Source organism: Saccostrea echinata, unplaced genomic scaffold (assembly GCF_033153115.1).
Source record: "Saccostrea echinata isolate AGI-Se365-2 ecotype Australia unplaced genomic scaffold, CSIRO_AGI_Sech_v1 ptg000034l, whole genome shotgun sequence".
Classification (NCBI taxonomy): Eukaryota; Metazoa; Mollusca; class Bivalvia; order Ostreida; family Ostreidae; genus Saccostrea; species Saccostrea echinata.
This window is the reverse complement of record NW_026889783.1, coordinates 3,563,823-3,590,000: the sequence shown is the minus strand read 5'-3', so window position 1 is coordinate 3,590,000 and position 26,178 is coordinate 3,563,823. Positions and strand designations below refer to the sequence as shown.

General features: G+C 33.2%; 1 protein-coding gene across 1 annotated transcript; it reads left to right on the top strand.

The window, feature by feature from the left end:
* Positions 1-2,916: 2,916 nt before the first annotated feature.
* On the top strand, positions 2,917-25,861 carry LOC133199574 (DIS3-like exonuclease 1). The gene is made up of 22 exons (XM_061335391.1): positions 2,917-3,260; positions 3,655-3,799; positions 4,494-4,645; positions 4,860-4,941; positions 7,579-7,723; positions 7,893-8,022; positions 8,216-8,379; positions 8,902-9,017; positions 9,571-9,828; positions 9,951-10,099; positions 10,226-10,417; positions 10,499-10,601; positions 16,055-16,149; positions 16,789-16,945; positions 18,160-18,255; positions 21,113-21,265; positions 21,857-22,006; positions 22,490-22,594; positions 22,893-23,035; positions 23,141-23,312; positions 24,127-24,267; positions 25,223-25,861. The coding sequence occupies exons 1-22, from the start codon at positions 3,106-3,108 to the stop codon at positions 25,385-25,387; spliced, it is 3,168 nt and encodes a 1,055-aa protein (XP_061191375.1). The 5' UTR covers positions 2,917-3,105; the 3' UTR covers positions 25,388-25,861.
* The last annotated feature ends 317 nt before the right edge of the window (positions 25,862-26,178 follow it).

Genomic DNA, 26,178 nt, shown 5'->3' with positions numbered 1-26,178 from the left:
AAAGGTTTGTTATGATTAGTTTGGTAGTTATTTTCAGTGCAACTCATTTTGTATTCTTCAAAATCATTTCGGAGTGGATCCACTCAGATTTGCTACATTGCAAGTATATGGGACGTATTCTAACCGTGGTGAGGGCTTGTCCCGAGACGCAGTTAGATTATTCTAACTAAGAAGACCAGAATCTCTTGGTACACTTGGTTTGTTAAAGATATCTTGAGCCCTGGGGAACCCTGAGAAAGACTCTTATGAGACCGTAGCTAAACTTGACCCTAAATCAAACAAATCTAAAGAAAATGTGCAAATCACCTTGTATAACTCTGGGATGAGTGTAGAAAAGCCCTTTTTACACCGTAATTCGTTATCTTCTGCTTTGAATTTCTCACCGGATCCTAACTTTAGACGCTAGTTACAAAGTGTTTTCCGTCTACATACAAACGATTCCGGAAAAAGAGGAAATGTTTGGTTGTGGACTAAGAAAACTGCCTAGTTTAGGTTTTTAAAATAAAATTGTTTTGAACATGTTACATCTGAGAAATCACAGGCACTTGTTCCTGTAATATTTTGTTCGAATAGTATATGTATAATGATATTATTATACTATATGGGTTTAACAGTTTAAGAAAAAAAGTGCCGGTCTTTGTGAGAAGTATATGAATATCTTCTCCACATTGCTCACTTACAAGTATTAGTTTATTTATGATTAAAATGCTCATCACTATTCTTTATAGATTTCAAGTTGGACAAAAATGTTAAAATACTAAACATCCATGCTTTGTTATATTTTTAAAATTGTAACTTTAAGCATAAAATTAAAATGATATAATTATAAATATTTTTCTTACATTTAAATAAAGAAATGGAAATGAATGAAAAACAAAATAAGGGAAATAGACTGAAAAAATTATGATGTTCCTAGGTCCCCGTAGTACGAGATGAGGGGCATGCAACCCCCCCTTTTCTGATTTTAACTTTCATTGAAATTTTCATTCTTAGCCCTCCCCGGCCTGTTACCCCCCCCCCTTCTCCAAACTTCAACATATTGTTAGTTGCAATATGGTCAAACCCTCTCGCGTTATTGTGGAAAAAAAAAAAAAAAACATGAGGAAATGAGAGTGGATTATGGAAACCCCCTCTTTCCGATACCTCCACGATTTACGACATAAGTTTTCTTTGCTTGTCGATCTTTTTCCCCCTCCCCTCCTCTCCCTTGAAAAACGATGCTAAGTGCCTGGTTATAAAGCTTAACAACGCTTTTAAGTATCGACCATATCAACCAATTAAAGACAAAAAATTAATAAATAATAATAAGATTTTTGAAAAGAGATATGCATCCTCTAAGGTAGGTCGGCAGACTCAAGAATATTGAGGGTGACTGGTCTATATCAGCGAACAAAGTTCTGTGAGGTTATTTTTTTAACGTCTTGGGCCGGTCTAAGCTTGTTATACTGTACGCTCTATCCCGTGGGTATTTTGCCGAAAAAAGAATACAGAGGTTAAGGGTTTTAATACATGTATATATTTTATCGAATAATAGCGCTCTTTTTCTTTTTTCTTTGTAAGAGGTGTCTTCCCACAAATGTTTAGTGTCAAAATATAAAATTTTGTGTTATGACCAATTTCATGTTTTAATAAAATTTTGTGGGATGACAGTGGCCCATAGAAAAACTATTACTCCCCATCTCTTTATCTAACAATTGAGGTGGTGAAAATTGATTAAGTTTATCTCGAAATTATTATTTCATGAGTGATATTTTTTTTTCATGTATGAATAAGATGTTACATCTGTAAAAATGTAACATTAAATAACCAAAAACTTACATGAATGAGATAAATAAAGCGCCAAAAACGCATAATAGGACAGGAAACCAGCCATGGGTTATTCGATCCGTTGTGTCATGAACAGTACTGTACTATAGATGCATAGAACTACTTTTATATACATAGCATAACCTTTTTTACAGAAAATATGTCAAACAGAAGTATATGCCACTTGAAATTCTCTTTCACATTCAAGTTTTTTGGGCACTTAAATTGGATCAAAGTCCTACATACATTTTCTCTATAACGGGTTCGACACACTATCGAACATGCCACATTTAGCAGCAAAGTTTTCACATCCGATTATAAAACACATATAATGTAGCTAGTGCTCCCTCTCTCTCTCTCTCAAATGCAGCCTAAAGTCACTGATCAATTAAATCATGATGTGTTTTTTTTTCTAAAATAAAAGAATGGCCTTTTTCAAGTTCTGTTAAAAGAATAGACAATTTGATACATTATACATTACTTTTTTATTCTTTACCTGTAAGTAACTATCAATTTATATAGAAAACCTATTTACCAACGACTTGGGCAACCAGAAGATGGATTTGATGCGATTTACAGGAATCAATTAAACGTGTGCAATGCACTGATAAAAAGAAAAATATGATTTTTAAACAAATCTTTTTTTCATATTTTAAAAATATGACAACTGTTATCATATCGTCTTCTTCCTTTCTTCCTCTTATTTTATTGTAATAATTTTCCCAGTTTTTGTGTGTTTTGATGTTTTTTGCGTGTGAATCGGTTTGTTAGTTTTATTGAGCAGGTGTGTGTGTGTGTGTGTGTGTGTGTGATCCATGTAGCATCGTTTTTGAAAAAAAAAGGGGGGGGGGGAGTCAAATACACAAACTGAAAAACTCGAAAATCCTATGGGGGAGGTTCAGAGTCCAACTTTTTTTGCCAAAAAAATCTTTAATATAGTTATATTAATAAGAAATATCACTAATCTGCGCCCTCTTTGCCTTTTTCATGTTAGTTATTGGTTTTGTACTTATTCCGGAATTATGATTGAGATCTGATTTTAGTTATGAGGATATACTTCCAGTTTTGAGATACCTGCTTGTTTGCGAGCGAGGTTTTTGACTGTTTGTATCACCTATTTTACCTTTTTACATGGATGACAGCTCAAATTAAAGAAAGTTTTATTCAATCCAATATTCTGATGTTGTATTTTGATGGAATTAGTGTAGAGAAACATCACAAGACTGACATTGTAATGTTTTGATGCTCTGTGTAGCTGAAAATTTTCAAGTTAAATGGTTAGACAAGTGAGGCGAGACCATGGTTCATGACAGTAAATTGGAAAAGAGCAATAAGTTACTGAGAATCAAGAGTGCTCATGGTCGGAATATCAGTGTGGTTAGGGAGGTTTACAGGAGAGAAGATGTACCATGCCTGAGCCAACTATGTCTCGGTGACTGTCAGATTGTCGCAGGTAACAAAATGAAGTGCATTCACCAGAAAGATATTATCGTCTATAATATATACAGGACAAGGAATTAACCATGTCTTTATTTCAGATCATAACAAAGGGCATTAATTACTGGCTTTTGTCAAATATTTCAGAAAACTTTGTCAAACATCTAAATTTAAATTGTGAAATAAAATCAGCATGCATATAAGATAAGATAACTCACATTCTTCCAATTTCTTACATTTCCTCATTATTTTCCTAGGTTTACATATGCACTTATAAACCATATATGATACAGCATGCTTAACATTAGAATAGTAGTAATAAAAATCAAGAATTATGAATTTCTCTTATTTTTGTTACATTCATTCATTACATTCATTCTGCATGAAACAATATTAAAACCTGTTCTTTTTCACAGGTGATAGTGGACTAGGTTTGCTCCCTGCAGATACAAGCCATTACCTTGTCCCGGACTGTCAGGTAGCTCGAGAATTCCTGGAAATCCTGGAGAATCCCGTGGTTACAGGAATTATATTCATACAAACTGTGGTTCATTCAGTAAGTTACTGGTGATATATCCCACAACTGACAAGAAAAGTTTATTTATCACTGCAGATATTGTTAATGCAATTTTTCATTCCAGTAGTGACAGTAGTGAAGTGTGGAGAGGCTAGCCGTAATGTTGTCTTCTATATTTGTAGTATAAATCACTGTTTCCATTAATGCAAATTTCTGCATGATTTACATATAAAAGGTACATTTTACTTTCTAAAACACCACCCAAATGTGATCATGATGCAGAAAAAATTATGAAAACAAATTTTTAAAATTGGGTTCAGTGATATTGCCCTGATGGAACCAAATTATAAACCTACATTCAAAGTTTCTAGGAATAAATCATTGCTTTCATTCATTTATTTCCAAGTGGCAGATATTGGAATTAAGGACAAAGATCAACATATCAAAGTTGACAATCTATTAAAATTTTTGAACGAAGTTGTTCAAACAACTTTCAAAGGTCGCTTCTTGAGTAACACATGTCCGATGACAAACCCAAATGATGGAAAATGTAAAATGTGTAAATAAAAGAACAACAAACACAATAACATTTTTTACTTTCATTTTTTTTTGTGATTCTCAAATTTTGATGTAAGGAAGCATAGCTAGTATAATTCTTTTTGACTCCCAAAATTATTTCAAAGGGTCATAATGATCAAAAGTTAATGGAAACACCGATAAATTTCATTGGCAGGTTCAACATGAAGGAAGTAGGCGCTTAAACAACAGACTTAAAAATATAGTCAAAGACAAGCGTAAGGCTTCCATTATATTCCATAATGAATTTCAGAAGTATGCTTATTGTGAGAGGGAACAGGCTGAATCACTTACTGATTGGCAGACAAGGTTTGACTTGTTTGGATAGTTGTATCATCAGTTTATTTGTTTGTTTTAATTGTATCATCAGTTTGATTTTTTGTATCAACAGTTTAATTGTTAGCATAACAAGAATTTTGTAAAAGTCAACTAATCACTTGTTAATATGACAACCAGAATTAAGAAGAAGTGTACAGTAGGGACTTTCCAGTATCTCTCAGTTGATTGGGATTTCTTTTAACAGGAGTACTTACACGGCTGCTGAGTGGTTTTTTCATCACCTTGCTGGACAGAAGCCCATCATCATGGTGACTAATGACAAACAGGTAGCTTTATGTTATATACCTGAGTTCTCTCAACTTTTTCACATAGCAAATGACACAGAAAATTATGCATAAGTCTGTACCCTCAAAATGAATTCATTTTCACATAATTTTCAATTGTTTGAATAATGTTTTCTCCCAACATTCATTATCAAATTCAGTTGGGTTTTTTTTTGATTAATTGTCTGAAATAAACAAAATTTTACACACATATAGAAAATTTGTTTTGTACAACATAAAACAAAGATAATTTTTTAGCTCAACTGGTCAGAGACCAGAAGAGCTCATGTGATAGTAAGATTTCCATCTTCCTTCTGTCTACGCAGCTAGGTTAAGGACTCCCATATATATGTCAGCCTATGCAGAGGTTCGGTAAAGCTATTATGACGTCACGTTAAAACAATACAAATGAATCTCGATGAATAAATACTATAATTATGTTCTTTTTAAAACACACGAAATATTTTCGTTTATCATAAATATTATAAAGATAAATGGATGTGCAACTTATCTTGCCATAATAGCACTTAGCGTATGTAGAATGAAATCCAGCTTGATCTCGCTGTACTTACTGAGATGACGTCATTTCTTAGTTTGACACGCAGTTTCTCTGTACTTGAGGCGTGGATCAAGCTTTTATCGTAGCTTATAAAAATAAAAATAAATACGAAACACGCGTAGTCGGACCAAAATAGAGAAATATTCTGAAGTATATTAATCCAGATTTTATTGTCAAACTAAATTGATAATATGTAGACTTTATATTAAGCTCGTAGGGAGCACATTTGTACAGTAACATGCTAGAATGACAGGTCCAGCCCCTCGAAAATATCAGAAGTTCAACGATATCCGCTTCACTATAAATTCTGAATTTTTAAACACGTGTAGCTATTATTCCTACTATTCTGAAAAGTGCTGGGAGCTGGTTGTGCATTGTTGTTTTATTCCGTAATGTAACATTATTCCAATGCGAATTACATTTTTGACTGGAGTTTTTAGAAAGACGGCTAAATTTTAAACAATTCCCGAGCATGAGAAAGTTGCTCCCAGCACTTTTCGTGTTAAGGAATTTGTCTCAAAGAAAACAGAATAAATTTTATAGTTAAAAAATGCCCGTATATCGTTGAACTTTTACGATCTTTGTAAGTAGTACATATATGTTCTAATTTTAAAACTGTCACGTGACAAACAGCTGATGCAAGCGATGTCGTTTTGGCCGAACTCAGCAGAGACCCGATATATACAAGTGCAAACACCACATATCACATTTATCAAAACTAACGCTGTTAAAAAAAATATTAAAGTTGTATTCATTTTCGCTGAATATATTAAGGCGTATATTTCATGGGCGTCCTTAACCTAGCTGTGTAGCTGTTTTTCTGAAAATACCTCGACAAAGTTGAGATAAGCATATGCTATACTGTTGGTGTCAGTAGCATTGGTTAAGTTTTAGGAGCAAGTCCATTCCTAAGTATCTATAAGCCCTACCTGGACCAAACTTGCATGAATGTTGCATCTAGGGATGCACACTACCAGACTTGCTTCTATGCTGGATCTGACCTATATTTTCCAGATGAGTGACCAGGTTAAAGTTTTTGGAGCAGGTCCGTTCCCAAGTAACTATAAGCCCTAATTGGACCAAACTTGCATGATGATTCATCTCGAGATGAATACTACCAGAATTGTTTCGGATGCTGGATCTGACGTACATTTTCCAGATGAGTGACTAGATTAAAGTTTTTGGAGCAGGTCCATTCCCGAGTAACTATAAGCTCTACCTGGACCAAACTTGCATGGAAGATGCATCTAGGAATGGACACTTCAAGACTTGCTTCGGTTGCTGGATCTGACCTACATTTTCCAGATGAGTAACCGGGTTATTGTTTTTGGAGCAGTTCCATTCCCAAGTAACTATAAGCTCTACCTGGACCAAACTTGTATGGATGATGCATCTAAGAATGAACACTACACAACCTGCTTCGGATGCTGGATCTGACCCATATTTTCCAAATGGGTGAATTTATAGATTAGCTTTGGATGCTGAATCTGACCAGATGAGTGACCAGGGTAATGTTTTTGGAGTTGTTTTATAATTATATTGCTTGTTATTAATAAACTTGTGTGGATGATGCATCTAAGGATGGACACTTTATAAGACTTGCTTTGGATGTTAGAACTGACCAACATTGATTAGTGAACAGGTCAAAGTTTTTAGAACAGGTCCATTTCCAAGTTACTATAAGTTCTACTTAAACAAAACTTGCATTGGATATTGATCTTGGGATGCACACTAACTTAAAAAACACATTTTGTGAGATTTGTCTTGCTTATCCATACTGTAGATTCCTTATTTTTCGCAAGTACTTATTATTGTGAAATGGCTCTTTAACGTCAAATCATGAGAACAATTATTCTTGAGTGGAACGGTATGCACGGAGTATAAAGATGTCAGATTTGTCAAGCAATATTACTATTTAGAGGGCATAACTTTCTCAGTTAGAAGGAGAAGTGCTTGCTTGTCATTGGCATTAATTCTGAAACTTGAAGTTCAAGGTATCTTTAAAAGATACGTATCTTAAAGAATAAAAGTAAACCTTTCAGTTACTTTGATAATTAATATTTTCATATAATTTTATATAGGCCATTGAGACATACGGAAGCAAGACACTTAATGTGTTTGTCTTGTCTCTAGAGGATTATCTGAGGAAATTCTGGCAGGCTCACATACCAGAAGTTATGGAGCTGTATGAGTCATTAACAGCATCATTAGAAACAAAGGTCAAAGGTTAGTCACCAGGAGAAAAATGATTAATTTCATAAAGTGTTCGTAGTTTGTAGTAAATGTGAGCAGATTTTTGTTAATATACCAATATTTGTGGATATGAAAAGTTTGGATGTTACATATTAATAACGTGCTGTGTCATCATTGTCACATTAAATGCTGTATATTTTAGAGAAGGACTACAAGGGTTATTTACCAGTGGACATTTTAGAAGCTGGTGTAAAGTCAGGAAGATTTGTGCTGGGTCACATCAATGTAAACAAAAACAATGCAGGACAGGAGGCCTTTGTTAAACAGAAGAGGTATGGGTACTAAAAATAGAACTTGTGCTGTGGTGTTGTTGCAGTAGATGTACTTGTATCTGCTTTATGTTAGGGCTAGAATGATATTCTGATAAGTTTTCACTATAAAAGATATTGTCATACATGTAACTATGTGTCGATATTATCTTGGCACAGGATGTCTGTATCATACCACTATAATTTCTATTCTCAGGTCCTTAGAGACTGACATGGATGATGTATCTGATGATAGGGATATTTTGATACATGGAATGTCCTGCAGAAACAGAGCTATCCATGGTGACCTTGTTGTCGTGGAGTTGTTACCAAGGTCAGAGTGGAGAGGAAGGTCAAATGTCATCAAGGAAAGTCAAGAAGGTCGTTACTTAAATATTTAGTTGATCTCAGAATATTAAGCCATTGTAAAATGTTATTGCATATCTTTTAAAAGGACTTAATTTTCTGAGATTTTATCACATAGGAGTACTATATAACATGATTTCATTCATTGTGTGATTTGTCTTGAAAATTTGATACATGTATTACCTTTTAACAAAAACTGATATCTCCCTCTTTCTCAAAAATATTCCCCTTGGCCATCTCTGTAAGACTTTAGTGATACAACATTGAATCATTGTAAACATACACCTAAGTGATTTTCAGTTACAGAGCTACTAGCTGGATTTGTAAGCTGAATTCAACATCCCATTTTTATTGACCTTGTCTATTGGGATATGACCTTCAGTCAAGATCATGACATACTTTTAGGCCATTAACTACCAATCAAGTGTATAATCTGAATGCACCTGTAATTATTTTAAAAGCCATTGGACTAAACCATGTTTGCTTCAATTTTGAAAATGCTTTAAATTTATAATTATTAAGCTTCTTTGATTACAGTGGAAGAGGGTGAAGATGACGGTGTCTCTGACGGTAATGTCATGCCGACAGGTCGGGTGGTGGGAATCCAGCAGAGAAACTGGAGGGAGTATGTGGCTTCATTTTCTCCTGATGAGGTATATAGAATACTTCAATAAAATTAGATACAGCACTCTGATTATATGAGAGTGAATAGGGATTGTAAATCAGAGTACTAATACCTCTTGAATTGGGAAAAAAAATGACAAAATAAAAGAAACTGGAAATTTTCAATGCAGCTAAATGGCTCTTTTTGTTTACTGAGTGGGTTTGTTCATTCATCAATATGTAGCTAAATCTATATGCAAAACTCACGTACATGTATTTCAAGATTGAAATTTTTATGATATACATGTACATATAATTCACTTTACCAGTTTTCTGACAGGTTACTTGGAAATTTTCAGATTTTAAATTGAAAATTTTGCATAGGGAATGATACCTTGTATGAGTACCAATTATATAAGGGGAAAAGCCATAGCAAACATTTATGAATTTATTTGAATGGGTTTGTAATAAAAAGATTCAGAGAGTGCCATTCGAAAGTTTCAATATGTAACTTTCATTTCTGAATTTTTAAATTATGATGCTTAATTAAATGATGCTTTATAAATTGTAATTTTGACTTTTTAATCAATATCTGTTGTTTAGAAAGTAAGTGAAAAAGGAGGGAAAGTGTTAGTCATTCCATGGGACTACCGCATTCCAAAGATCCGCATTAGCACAAAGCAAGTGGAGAAACTAAAGGACCAGAGAATTGTTGTCCGAATTGACTCCTGGGATATTGACTCTCAATATCCTAATGGACATTTTGTGAAAACTCTTGGACCCATTGGAGATTTGGAGGCAGAGATATCAGCCATTCTCCTGGAGAATACAATACATGCTTCAGAATTTTCAGAAGCTCAGGTAATTCTATGTAAATTTTAGTTCAAAGGATTTTTATTATTACACCTCATAGTACAGAGGACCTCATAATGTACATGTACGTTGTGCCTATGTACGATTTTCTGCCTTTATTTGATTGACAGAAAAAAGAGCTCCCTGTGGACACCCCTGAGAACCCCTGGACTATAGAGGAGGCAGAATTAAGTAAACGTCGGGATTTACGTTCATCTCATTTAATTTTCTCAATTGACCCAAAAGGCTGTGAAGATGTGGATGACACACTCTCTGTAAGGTATGATTTAGAATGAGTATTTATTTATTACATGTGTATTTTAAGCTGGTTCACTTAAACTTGACAGTTACCAAAAGAGAAAGAATAAAATTTTAAAATTTTACCATATACATACTTCTGAATTAGAAATCTGGACAATGGTAACCTAGAGCTGGGAGTTCATATTGCTGATGTAACACATTTTGTGAGACCTGGTTCACTCACAGACACAGAGGCCATGAGTCGGTCCACCACTGTTTACCTGGCTGACCGTCGCTATGACATGTTACCTGGAATACTGAGTGCCAACTTGTGTTCACTAATCAGTGATGTTGATAGGTAAGGATTGGAGTTGATGGTAGAGTGTACATCAATAGATGTTAATTTGTTTGCTTCAATGACTTAATTTTATCATAACAGGTATGCTATGAGTGTAATGTGGGAGTTGGATAAGAACTTTGAAGTGGTCAATGTTTGGTATGGAAAAACTATTATCCGTTCCAGTTATAAACTGTTTTATGAGGTAAGATGGATTTACTAATGCAATTTTAGAATGACATTATGCTATATTCTAACTTTTATTGGTAACTGAATTTATCTAATGTATTTTTTATTAGCTCATCTGAGCTTTTCTGATTAGCAATCCTTTCTGATCATCTGCAGTGGCATCTGTCCAACTGTCTGTCTATTAACTTTGCTCTTTTTGGCTTTTGCTTAGAACAGCTGGGCCAATTGCAAATGAAGTTGGCACATAGCAAACATGGATAAAGGGAATTCCAAATTTTTTTTTTCAATGAAGGGCTTTGCCCTTTTTCAAGGGGAGATAATCAAAAAAGGCAAAAAAAAGGATACGGTCATTTTAAAAATTCTAGTAAGGACCACTTGGCCAGAAAAGATGATACTTGATAAAACAAGTTGATAAAGATGATATAAAAGCTTGAAGACATAGCGTAGATCAAATTCATTCAAATCATGGCCCTTGGGGATAGGATGGGGTTGCAATAGGGGATGGAAGTTTTAAATAGGAATATATAGGGGTAAAAGTTCCTTGAAATATTTTTTTCAAGAACATCAGGGCCAAGTTTAGTCATTTTTTGCAAATAATGAAGCCTTCCCATACCGAAATAAGTTATAACTTTTCTGTAACTTTTTTGTACCTCAAGAAAAAGTTACATTTTAGTTATAACTTTTCTGTACCTAAAATGGACTTAGCCATTTTTAGATGCAACTAAAATATAACTTTTCTGGACTTTGTCATTTTACTGTATAACTTTTTTGTACCTTTTTGAACTTAGCCATTTTCTGGTGTAACTAAAAGATAACTTTTCTGGACTTTGTCATTTTACTGTATAACTTTTTTGTACCTTTTTGGACTTAGCCATTTTCAGATGTAACTAAAACATAACTTTTCAGGACTTTGTCATTTTTCTGTGTAACTTTTTTGTACCTAATTTGGACTTAGTCATTTTGCAGAATGGCTACTTAGTTAAACTGAATATTTTGGTGTTTTTTTTTTTTTGTTTTTTTTTTACCATACACCTAAATTAAATTTTTTTTTATATAACTGTTGAAATTTAATCATATAAAATAATAAATAAGCATAATTATATTAGTATAGTAATACAGTTTTACATATCTGTAATATCTACAGAAGATATGAATAAAAAGGTGGGAATGATTAAGGGCTACATAAAGGTACCACTGTTTATATGCAGAATTTTCTTTATCTAAAAATTATTCATATAATGAATTGCATTATATACTGCTATTACTTACGCAGACATTTATTTTTCTGTTTTGTTGTGAGTTGAGATTTTTTTTTTTAAAAGAAAAAGGGGGGCTTCTTAGACATCTTTACTACCAATGTTTTTCTCATCCATTACAGTCCACAGCCACATCCACTGTTAAGTTCAACAGAAGAGATGTGAAGTTGAGACTTGTAGTAAATTACATCTGAAGTTGGGAATAAATCTCTCTCTAAATCTCTCTCTCTCTCATTAATAAATATTGTTGTTTAATTAATATTTGTCTTGTAAGTACTAGTTTCATCTAAAGTTGGGAATAATCTCTCTCTCTCTCTTTCTCTCTCTCTCAGAAAATACGTATTATATAGATTTCATGTTTTGTAAATTATATGCATGTACATCTTAAGGTGGAATAATTTCCCTAATTCTGGAGAAATATAAATGTTCAAGAGATATAAACAGTGGTCAAATGTTATAATCTCATGAAATCATTTAATATTTTGCACAGATTTTTCTTCGTGTGCAAAACAGTGTTAATTTCCCCATTGTTTTCTCGTGACACAGGTGTTTGTACTAGGTGACCTTTTTGGCCTACACTTCGTAAATTTCAGCTTGTGTATTACGCAATGGTACAATTTTACAAGGGTTGTTTGAAATCTAAAGTAAATCAATCGTAATAAGGGTGGCTAGAAAGATAAACTAGATATGGCAAGAAATTAGTGCTGACTTTCACCTATGTTCAATTGTAACCCTGTTACAAGACTATTTAATCCAGTAACATAGGTTACATATATCTCTCAATTAAAGATGGTGGTCATTTAAATCCAAAAGGGGTCTTAAAATTTTTAGGTTACACTGGTTACAACTATATTCCTTTGGTGACAATCGGTTACAATGGTTACAGATCGTCTGAAACTGAAAGGGGTCTTTATTTTTAGGTTACACTGGTTACAACTATATTCTTTTGGTGACAAATCATATAAAATCCAAGTGGGAACTTGTAGATACAGATGTAACCACTGTAACCATTGTAACCAGTGTAACCAATTAATAACTGAATAAATGAAAAATGCTGACCTGTTCAGCAGAAGCTGTGTTACTGGTTACAAATGAAGATATTAAGAACTAATCACTTTGTACATGTAAATGTAACCACTGTAACCAGTGTAACCCTGTAACCTTTGTAACCAGTGTAACCAATGAAAAACTGAATAAATGCTCCTTCAGTGAAAAGGCTATGTAACCTGTGTTACTGGTTACAATTGAACATAGGTGAAAGTCAGCACTAAATTCTTGCCATATATGAGATAAACAACAACATACAGTGTGTGTATGTTCATTTATTAACAGATATTACAATGTTGGGAATAAAGACTGCCAGTTATATTAAGATTTTAGCAGAAGACTAGGACATGTGGATTTTATTATTTGCCTGATTAAATAACCCAGTTTTACTAGTTATTTTCATAAATAAATAAAATATTAAATTCAAAATGGCGGCAACGACACAAATATGGCGGCCCCAACGTCCGTTTTGTCCGTTTTGTTGGAACTCTGTTTCAAAATTTTAACACCAACTGGCTTTTTAATATTTAAGATAAGTTTCAAAATACACAATTATGTTTATTTGGATTTAAAATAAATTAATTATGAATTATTTATTTATTTATTTTCAATCACGTGACTTATTCTAAGTCTCTGATTGGTCAACAACAGAGCGCGGATTTTTTCATGGACGATTTGAATGTTGGTGTGTTGAAAGTGTTGATAGAAAAACGATGACAAAATCATTCGGTAAGGCAATATTTATGTTAATATTTTGATGTTTTTGGTAGGAAATGTTTATTACCTCTAGATGAGCATTCAAAAAAGAAGAAATATGTAGAATGAACAAAATTCTAGGCATGTGAATCTCAGATTTCTTGTTTGTTTTGATTGGTATGTCAATGACAAAGACTGAAGTGAAGAAATTGAAACATAATATTTTTTCAGCATTTAGTATAGGAACAAAAAATGTTATTCTTTGTCATATTTAATTCTTTAAATATTCCTATAGATCAGTTTAATTATTAAATGACCTATATTGTGTAATTGTTTAACAGATTCTCTGAACTGTTTTAATATTGTACATATTGTAGCCTTTAAACACCACATGATCATAACATGATATAGTGTACTGAAATGAGTAAAATAAAATTTCTAATTTTTATTTAATTTCAGCAGTATACTGGTACATTATTTCTTTCCATGAGCATCTCATGTCTGTGCCAAGCTGGAGTGAAATCCTTCAAAAATATCACCTGTTTTAGGTAAGTAAATAATCAAATCTTATTTTTATTTCAAATTCGATAAATCTAAAGCTAATTCCTATAAAGCTGTCAGGTTCTATATTGTTCTTTATGTTTAAAATTTTTTTAATGCATGTTTATGTGATGAGCCTTGAGGTTGAATTTTCTCAATTACACAACAGAACTCTAATTCTTGTTTTCCAAGTTATAGATGCATATGCCTTGAATTTGAATGAATTGATATTAAAGAGTGGTTCCAATCTGATATGCTTTGAGTGCAGGAACACTTCAACTTTTTTTTAAAAGAAAAAATTAAAATATTTAAAGTTTGAACCTTTTTAATTTTTGCAGAATTGAAGAAAAATGAAGAGAAGGTTGAAATTGCAAGCATATTTCAAATGAAGACTCGGACGACTACCAGTGCAGGTCATTGAGGGGCGCAGACCGTCTGCCGGCCGGCCAAGTCCCTCGACCAGCTCTGCCAAATACCAGTGCAGCCTGTCGAGGGGGACATACTGCTGGCCGGCCAAGTCCCATGACCACTTCAGCCTACTACCAGTACAACCTGTCAAGGGGCGCAGACCGCTGGCCGGACAGCCAAGTCCCTCGACCAGCTTGGCCAACTACTGGTGCAGCCCGTCTTTAAATAATCCAGATAAAAATCACAACGGTACATCCACAAGGATACCTGTGCAAGGACTTGGGTGGTATGCAGCTGAGAACTGTGACCGAAATCACTGCTTAGAACCTTCTTTTTTTTTTTTGAAGTACAGCTAGATCATGGCGCTAACATGAAAAACTAGAGAGTTAAAATCTAGGCAGTGATGCCTATTTATAAAAGTTCACAAGAATAGAATGCAGTTTACTAGGTAATTTTACAAAAACTCTTATGACTATATGCTAAAAAATGTATTTTAAGAAAACAACCATTCTGAGAAATTTCAATCTGTTATGATGGCTTGATGAAAAATAAGGTAGACTTGAAAACATGAATGTGCATTCATTCAATTGTATTTGACAATGAACCAAGCTCTCTTAATCATGTTTATAAAATAAAATTGTAAGTGCTTTTAATTTTTTTTAAATAATCTTTTTTGTAAAAATTTTAATAATCGTTTTGTAAAAATTTTAATGAGTAGCTTTTTTAAAGCCTATAATTGAGTAATTCCACCACAGGTTAACATGAAGTGTATAATTTTATTGTAACTTTTATTAGGTATAACTTTTCTGTAACTTTTTCATAGTTATAACTTTTCTGTAACTTTTTCATAATCTTTAAAGTTATAACTTTTCATGGGTATAACTTTTTTTAGTTATAACTTTTTCATAACTTTTTATTAAGTATAACTTTTTTATAACTTTTTAAATAACTTTTTCCGGGTATAACTTTTTTGTAACTTTTTCCACCGTTTATTTGGGTATAACTAAAGTATAACTTTGTAACTTTTTTATAACTTTTTGTGTAACTTTTAATAAGTATAACTTTTTGTAGTTATAACTTTTTTGTAACTTTTTGCACTTGCTGTATTTATGTTGAAATAAAAAATGAAAACTTATACAAAAGTTATAACTTTTTTGTAACTAAGTTATAACTAAATTATACCTCACTTAAAACAGGTGGTTCCAAACTCCGATAACTTAGTTATAACTTTTTTGTACCTTTTTTTAGTTACAAAAGTTATAACTAAGTTATAATTTATTTCGGTATGGGTTGGGTTAGTGTGGGGCTAGAATCGGGGGATCATATTTAACATGCATTTTGCATGTATACTGTAAAAAATTTACATTTGGTTTAGTCATGACCCCTTGGGACTAGAGACGAGTAAAAAAAATCTTAGAAATAAAGAGGGAAAAAACTTAATGTAAATATTTTCTTCTAAAGAATAGCAGGACCAAGTGACTCAAGTGAACCTTGTTACCATGGGCATCTTGTTCTTTTACAGATGGCACAAGCAATCAGTGATGGAATAGCTATGTCTGAGATAGTTAAAAATGTTCCAGAACTCCAAAATTTGTCTGAAATAGAGATCAACAGCAGGTAACTTATTCTGGCAGTACTGATACTTATCGTCAAGCAATTACACACAACTCATTGATGAAACAGTCCATTTAAATCCTATAAAATCTCACACAGTCAATCTTGATCCCCTTTTGTTTCAATATACACAAAAATCCAAAGTTTTATTAGACTTTATAGCTGAAATAATTATGAAATAAAATTGTTGGCTTACAATATAACATGTTACACCATTCCAATATATACAGTATTACATATTACAACATTACAATCTAAAGGGTTATAATGTTACATTTTGTAACATTAAGATTCATAGGGTTACAATATTCCAATGTTTTGGGTCTTTCAACATTTTTTTACAATCTATAAAGCTACAGTATTACATCTTAAACATTACAATCAGTAGTCGCACTATTACATCTTAAACATTACAATCTGTGGAGTCACACTACTACATCTTACAAAATTTTAATCTGCAGAGTCACAGTATTACTCTGCAACATTTAGAGTTACAATATTACATATAACATTGCAATTTATAGGGTTACAGTATTACATCTTACAGAATCAATCTGCAAAGTTACAATATAACATTTTACTGCATTCTGATTTGTAGAGTTACAGTATTACATGTACATATTACAATATTACAATCTGTAGGGTTGAGGAGCTGAGGTCTGCTGTGACATTATTGATGAAAGTGGCAAGGCAGCTAAAAGCAAGGAGAGTTTGTGGAGGTGCTTTAGAGCTGGCAAGTGTGGAGGTCCAAGTAGAACTGACTGAGACAAAGAGCATTGAGAACCTCACTCCTAAAGATGTAAGTCACACCTCATCATAGAAAGAAAAACCTCACTCCTAAAGATGTAAATCACTAAGTTACACCTCATCATAGAGTAGAACCTCACTCCTATAGATTAAGTCACTAAGTTACACTAATGATAGAAAAGAACCTCACTCCTAAAGATGTAAGTCACTAAGTTACACCTCATCATAGAGGAGAACCTCACTCCTAAAGATGTAAGTCACACCTCATCATAGAAAGAAAAACCTCACTCCTAAAGATGTAAGTCACACCTCATCATAAAAAAAAAAACTCACTGTCTCCTAAAATATAAATCACCAACTTACACCTCACCATAGAAAATGATATCACTCCTAAAGATGTAAGTCATTAAGTTACACCTCATCATAGAAAAGAACATACTCTTATAGATGCAAGTAAGTTACTTGTTGTTGAAGAGAGGAACCTCTGTCCTAAAGATTCAGTTACACACCACAGGACAGAGGACTGTGTCCTTAAGATGTACCCTAAGTCTCTAAATTACACCTCATTGTAGAAAAGATGTAAATATGTAAGTTATGCCTCATCATAGAGAAGATGTAAATACGCAAGTTACACCTCATTGTAGAGAAGATGTAAATATATAAGTTACGTAAGTTACACTTCATGACAAAGAGAATATTACTCTGAAAATGTCCCACTAGTAAGCTATACATAATGCAGATGCCATCACTCCTAAAAAGGTAAGAAAGTTACATCTGATTGTACAGTGGACCTCAGTCCTAACGATGCAGTTCAGTAGGACCTCTTTCTTAAAGATTTAATTCAGTACGTTTTATCACATCATACAGAGGACCGAGCTACATATCAGTGGAGAAGAACCTTACCTCTAAAGATGTCAGTCACAGGATAAAAAGGACATCATTTGTTAATGTGTACATGTGGTTCACAATAACTCACCATTCAGACCTCAGAGTAAAGAAATCCCTTGTATTAAGATGATCCTTGGGGAACTTTACTTCTTTAGTTTCATCTCCTGATATGGATTAAGTCACTTCTATATGGAATGACTATGCTGTAATATACAAGTTAATGAGTGTAATCACACCTATTGAAGTATGTCTTGCTTTTAATTTGCAATTGGTTGTATTAAAAAGAATCTCACAGATTACAGCTAAATATACTAGATAAGAATTACCTGGTAAGAATAAATGCACATCAGACAGGTAATATGAAATGTGTAATTTTAGCATCTGGAAGTCCATGACACTATAGCAGAGTGCATGATTTTTGCTAACCACTGGGTGGCCAAGAAGATTGTAGAAGCATTCCCAAATCAAGCCTTGGTATGCTTTTATCATAAGTTTATCAATCATATAAAGTCAATATATTATGAATCATCTTATGATGACTGTAAAATGGAAGGAGTTTCCTCCAGGTGAATGTATTTTGTCATTAATATCAGTGTATTATCAAAACTCTGAAATATAGCAATACAATTCTGGGGTAATTCAAAATATCTTTATATTGTTTTTTGATGTTCTTGAGCAAAATAATTTGATTTAAGTGATATTGAAGAAATATGATGTGACACATGTACTATATTAATTGACCATTAATCTTAATGTGCATACATTGAGCAAAAACTAGAATGTTCCAAGGAATGCATGTGTCGCCTACTTTGTACCTTCATTAAAAATGTAAATAAATCTAAGTGTAGTTAGCTATTTATTTACTACTAGCAAGATAGTTCATACACAAAAAAAGCATCCACACATAGTATAAGACTGTGAAAGAATCTGACAAATCAAAGAAAATATGATTCCCAACCCTCAAATGAATAAGTAAATTGAAATTTTATTTTAAAAAAAAAAATTATCATTTTACATGTGTTAATACGTGTTTCAAAGTCTTTACACCAATTGTCACTCTACACGATCCTTCGTGGGATACCGATCCTGATGTATTTCCATAATTTTTAAATATCAGTTTGTGAAGTAACTGATTATCATAGAGTTTCAAAGTACAGTATTATAAACATGTATAAATGCTAATCATCAACACTCCGCCTCCCAAAATTTTAAAGTCAAGTTAAATTAAACTGTCCAGAGTATTTTTTGCAAAGTGGGTCAAAGGTCAAGGTCAAGTGAATTGTAATGCTGGTATTTTTCATAATGTTTTGTGATAATCAGTGCACATGTTAAATAACATAGATTTACCCTCAAAAATGTGCTGTATATTGGCACTTTTAACTTTTTGTAAAATAGATCAAAGGTCAAGGTCAAGTGAATTGTAACGCTGGCATTTTTCATAATGTTTTATGATAATCAGTGCACATGTTAAATAACATAGATTTACCCTTATGTCAAAAATGTGCTGTATATTGGCACTTTTAACTTTTTGTAAAGTAGGTCAAAGGTCAAGTGAATTGTAACGCTGGCATTTTTCATAATGTTTTATGATAATCAGTGCACATGTTAAATAACATAGATTTACCCTCAAAAATGTGCTGTATATTGGCACTTTTAACTTTTTGTAAAATAGATCAAAGGTCAAGGTCAAGTGAATTGTAACGCTGGCATTTTTCATAATGTTTTATGATAATCAGTGCACATGTTAAATAACATAGATTTACCCTTATGTCAAAAATGTGCTGTATATTGGCACTTTTAACTTTTTGTAAAGTAGGTCAAAGGTCAAGTGAATTGTAACGCTGGCATTTTTCATAATGTTTTATGATAATCAGTGCACATGTTAAATAACATAGATTTACCCTCAAAAATGTGCTGTATATTGGCACTTTTAACTTTTTGTAAAATAGATCAAAGGTCAAGGTCAAGTGAATTGTAACGCTGGCATTTTTCATAATGTTTTATGATAATCAGTGCACATGTTAAATAACATAGATTTACCCTTATGTCAAAAATGTGCTGTATATTGGCACTTTTAACTTTTTGTAAAGTAGGTCAAAGGTCAAGTGAATTGTAACGCTGGCATTTTTCATAATGTTTTATGATAATCAGTGCACATGTTAAATAACATAGATTTACCCTCAAAAATGTGCTGTATATTGGCACTTTTAACTTTTTGTAAAATAGATCAAAGGTCAAGGTCAAGTGAATTGTAACGCTGGCATTTTTCATAATGTTTTATGATAATCAGTGCACATGTTAAATAACATAGATTTACCCTTATGTCAAAAATGTGCTGTATATTGGCACTTTTAACTTTTTGTAAAGTAGGTCAAAGGTCAAGTGAATTGTAACGCTGGCATTTTTCATAATGTTTTATGATAATCAGTGCACATGTTAAATAACATAGATTTACCCTCAAAAATGTGCTGTATATTGGCACTTTTAACTTTTTGTAAAATAGATCAAAGGTCAAGGTCAAGTGAATTGTAACGCTGGCATTTTTCATAATGTTTTATGATAATCAGTGCACATGTTAAATAACATAGATTTACCCTTATGTCAAAAATGTGCTGTATATTGGCACTTTTAACTTTTTGTAAAGTAGGTCAAAGGTCAAGTGAATTGTAACGCTGGCATTTTTCATAATGTTTTATGATAATCAGTGCACATGTTAAATAACATAGATTTACCCTTATGTCAAAAATGTGCTGTATATTGGCACTTTTAACTTTTTGTAAAGTAGGTCAAAGGTCAAGTGAATTGTAACGCTGGTATTTTTCATAATGTTTTATGATAATCAGTGCAAATGTTAAATAACATAGATTTACCCTTATGTCAAAAATGTGCTGTATATTGGCACTTTTAACTTTTTGTAAAGTAGATCAAAGGTCAAGGTCAAGTGAATTGTAATGCTGGTATTTTTCATAATGTTTTATGATAATCAGTGCACATGTTAAATAACATAGATTTACCCTTATGTCAAAAATGTGCTGTATATTAGCACTTTTAACTTTTTGTAAAGTAGGTCAAAGGTCAAGATCAAGGGTCACGAGATCAGTAACCATGGCAATTCACAAATGCCATAGTGCCAAGCAATATAAGTGCAAAATATCAAGTCCATATATCTTACAATTCTTGAGATACAAGGTGTGACAGACGGACAGACAGACAGATGCCGGGTAAAGTGATCCCTAAGTGCTGCTCTGCTCTGCAGGTGACACAATAAATGGAGCAAAATGTTTTGAAATAATTAATGCATGTTAATGTTAGTGCTATATTTTTTCTTCAGTTAAGACACCATCCATTACCTAAGAGTGAGCAATTTGAAAATCTGAAAAACTGTGCAAAATCCAAGGGTTTAGAGGTGATAACGTCATCTAACAAAGAACTGGCTGAAACACTAGATAACTGTGTGGATCCAAAAGACCTGGTTGTCAATAGGGTTGGTATTAATTTCCTGTAAAGCATAGAAAGTCTTCTCATTTATAGCTCTTCAAGTCCTGAGCCAAAAGAATTTATGCAATGGTGAAGACTGAAGAGGCTTTTGTTTGTCAGTCTTGTAATTATTTCATCAAAAATATTTTTCCTGTACAATTTTTACCCCTTTTTGAATAAAACTTGATACAAATGTAATGTACATGTATATGAAGATTAAGAATTTTTTGCATTAGAGAATCATCTGTATTTCTGTATAAAGGGTTATTTTCTCCCTATCACAAATGAAAACAGTTTTACCCATTTTAGATTAACTCAGACACAGTTATGCTTGAGAGATAATGCTGTCTTCATTGGTTTTGTCCTGTTCTTAATTTGTCCACTTGCAATGAGGGCAAAATGGGCGAAAATAAAATCAGGGAGAAAATTTCCCTGTAATACAGTTTATTATTTCAAAATAAATCCTTCTATAATTTCTTTGTTTATGAAAATCATTAATTTTTTTCTGTTAATGAATTTTAAAGTCTTTTTAAAGAGATTTTTAAGATATATTCAATTTGATCTTATTGTTTTATTACATTGGACTATCTTTTTGCAGATTCTTAGAATGTTGGCTACACAGGCCATGTCTGTAGCTTCCTACTTTTCCACTGGTTCTCTGCCCCGGGACCAGTTTTTCCACTATGGCTTGGCCTTGGATTACTACACACATTTTACTTCACCTATCAGAAGATATGCTGATGTACTGGTATGTATCATAAAGGGTGTAAAGAAAAGTTCATTTCACATCGTCCTTTTATTCTCAAAAAAATTAAATAAAAAGATTCTATAGATGTACTTTTTTTGCACATGGGATTGATTTATGCTGTGTACGCCATGTGTGTAACCAATGCATTTTCTCAAAAAAGTCAAGAAAATTTGCCCTTTGTGTTTTTTAAAATGTACATATTTTCATATAAAAACAACATTTCTATAATTTTCTGCTATTAATTTATTCTATAAATTGAAAGCACATTCTAGTGATTTTGCCAGACTTGGAAAGTGAACTCTAAAGTTAAAACCTACTTTGAATTTTTTTAGGAAATTTTCATTGTGGAATAAACATTCTGAACACCCCTTTAATGATTTAGACTATGCTTTAAATATAAGTCTCATATTTCACCATGCTTTAGAATATCAATATTAAAATGTGTCTGATTTTGTCCATATCATTTTGTGATTGGAACAACAGGTTCACAGACAATTAATGGCGGCCGTATCAGGGGAGGACACAGATATGTTGCCTGGCAACCGGGAGTTGGATGAGCTTTCTGAGCACATTAATCATCAGCACAGGGTAATCAGAGTAGATTGAAACCTCACGAATTAGGTGTTTAGAATGTCTGCCAGACTATTCATCTCTACATGTAACTAACAGCTGAACTGGGACACAGTCATATTTATGTTAGTGAATGAACCCATATTCAATTTTTGAGACCACAAAACCTTTTACTGTATATATATGCTACATGTGTTTTACTCTGTCTCCCAAGCAACTATGAAGTCTTTATCTCCAAGAGATGAAGGTTAAATGTACCTGTAATTTACCAGTATATTTAGTTGAGAAGATTACCTGGATTCTCTTTTACTTCCAGGCAGCACAGAATGCCCAGAGAGATTCTCAGGAACTGTTTCAGTATTTGTATTTTAAACAGAAACATTCAGAAGATGAGTGCTGTTTGGCCGATGCTATTATATTTCAGCTCAGAGCCAATGGTCTCATGGTTTTTGTTCCAAGGTAATCTTACCCAATGTAGATTTATATTTTACAGTAAGCTTTATCCACAGCTGTGATATAATTAAGCAGTCTATGATTTACCTATCTAAAACTATTATATTGTAGATATGGTATAAAAGGACCTGTCTACTTGCGTAACAAAGAAGGACAAGTTATATTTGTAACAGACTCTGGTCAGTCAGAGTGGACGGGTGGCAGTATTACCAAGTCTGACAGGAGTGTCAGTGTTAACAGTGAGCTGGGTTCTCAATCATTCTCTTTACTGGATCACATAACGGTAAGTCTGACTTGATCACATAATGATAAGTCTGACTGGATCACATAACAGTAAGTCTGACTGGAGTGTCAATGTTAACAGGGAGCTGGGTTCTCAATCATTCTCTTTACTGGATCACATAACGGTAAGTCTGACTTGATCACATAACGATAAGTCTGACTGGATCACATAACAGTAAGTCTGACTGGAGTGTCAATGTTAACAGTGAGCTGGGTTCTCAATCATTCTCTTTACTGGATCACATAACGGTAAGTCTGACTTGATCACATAACGATAAGTCTGACTGGATCACATAACAGCAAGTCTGACTGGAGTGTCAATGTTAACAGTGAGCTGGGTTCTCAATCATTCTCTTTACTGGATCACATAACGGTAAGTCTGACTTGATCACATAACGGTAAGTCTGACAGGAGTGTCAGTGTTAACAGTGAACTGGGTTCTCAGTCATTCTCTCTACTGGATCACATAACAGTAAGTCTGACTGGAGTGTCAGTGTTAACAGTGAGCTGGGTTCTCAGTCATTCTCTTTACTGGATCACATTGAAAATTTTCACCCCAAGAAAATCATTGTCAACCTCGGCTGCACCTAGGTTGACAATGATTCTCTTAGGGTGAAAATTTTCAATGCCCTCAACTACATGCAATATTTATATAAAAATACATGGTGGTAAATCAAGAATTCATTATTAAACTCAGTTGAACTAAAACAAGCATTTCCTCAACTGATAATGCTTTCTATTTATCATTGAGGTCCATCCTCACATAAGTGAGAAGTTTTGTAGCCTTAATTTATTTCATTTTTGAATACATGTAGGTAAAAATAACACCACAGAGTTCCCGGTCCCATGCCTCTTCTTTGAAACTTGAACTGATATCAACAGATGGATATGCTTTAGATCAAGAGCTGTCAGCAACAGAAAAGTCTACAAAGAGCCAGAAACAGGCCATAATACAGGTAAACTTCTCAAAAACAGGCCATAATTCAGGTAAGCTTCTCAAAAACAGGCCATAATACAGGTAAGCTTCTCAAAAACAGGTCATAATAAAGGTAAGTTTCTCAAAAACAGATCACAATACAGGTAAGCTTCTTAAAAACAGTCCAAAATACAGGTAAGCTTCTCAAAAACAGGACCTGGTCATAATACATGTAAACCTTTAAAAAACAGGAAATAATACAGGTAAGCTTCTCATAAACAAGCCATAATACAGGTACGCTTCTCAAACACAGGTCATAATACAGATAAGCTTTTCAAAAACAGGCCATAATACGGGTAAGCTTCTCAAAAACAGGCCAAAATACAGGTAAACCTTTAAAAAACAGGCCCTCTCAGAAATAGGCCATGATACAGGTGAACTCTCAGAAACAGGTCATAATATAAGTCATGTCATAATACAAGTAAACTCTCAGAAACAGATCATAATACAAGTAAACCTTTCAAAAACAGGCCATAATACTGGTAGGCTTCTCAAAAACAGGCCATAATACAGGTAAGCTTTTCAAAAACAGGTCATAATACAGGTAAGCTTCTCAAAAACAGGTCATAATATAAGTCATGTCATAATACAGGTAAACTCTCAGAAACAGATCATAATACAAGTAAATCTCTCAAAAACAGGCTAAATGTAGGTAAATTTCACAGAAACAGGTAAGTATGTACAAAAAAACCTCCCAAAAATGGGCCAAAGTAAAAGTAAACAAGACTATTAAAAGGCAAATCTATCAGAATTATTCCATTATTCCCAAAGCAATTTATCAGAAACAGATCATTATTTTGAAATGAGCATCCATTTGTTTCCAGAAAGTATAAATAATTATGTTGCTAAAAGAAACTAAAAGAAACGGGTATATGTATCTAGGAAGAGACTTTGGTATACAGTTCCTAGTGTAGCATTTTGTTCCTGATTTCCAGGAGGTGACGGCTGTGGCTGAAGAGAAGCGAAGTCAGACATCCATGGAGGACCAGAGCGTAAGATATCAGTCACTGAAGGCAGAATTCGGTCAGACGCCAGAGAATAAAAGCTTGTACACAGTGTTTGAAAAATTCAAAGAATTAGCTAAAAAGCCCCTCAGTTAGCATAGAGACACACTTAATTCACATGTATCATCAATTCAATATTTGTCATAAATTCTCTAGTTCCAGATTTTAAAAATTCACCCGTAGGAGTCCAGTAATAGTAAAACAAAGTAGTCTGACAATTGATTATCAGACTGCAGCAAGTTTTTCTATTGTTTACTTATTGGACTCTTCTTGTTAACTTTTGACATTTAAAATGGTAATGTTCTAGGTGAGATAAATGTACAGTGTACATGCCACATGCTTTTCTAAATGAGATATTATCAGACTGGCTTTAACAGGTATCAGTTTGATATTTTTTTCACATAGAACTGTATGAGGCATATGTTGTATCCATTACTTATCATTATTTATGAAGTGAAAATGACAGCAATGGTCTGATGGATTACAGTATATTTATGAGAATTGCAGCAGTGATATAAAGGTGCTTGAATTATGTCTTCTATTTTTGTACAATAAAAACATTTTTGACAAGATGTGTTTGATAAACTCAATTTCCTGAGAGTGGTCATTTCTTATGAAAGACATGAAGGGGTTTTAACAATTACAAAATAATAAGTAACTGTCAAAGTGGATAGGTCTACACACTGCATGTCTGGTTGAGCAGTTTCCCTATTTCATTTTGTTAACAGGTAAAATTCATTTTAGATCATTAGAATTAATTTTAGATCATTAGACATGCATTTTGAACCTTAAACAGCACTAAATAGTGACATACTTAAAACAATCAAGGTCCTCTGATTTATTGTAGCAATAATTAAATTGGCTACAGTAACAAGTGACTCTGTGTT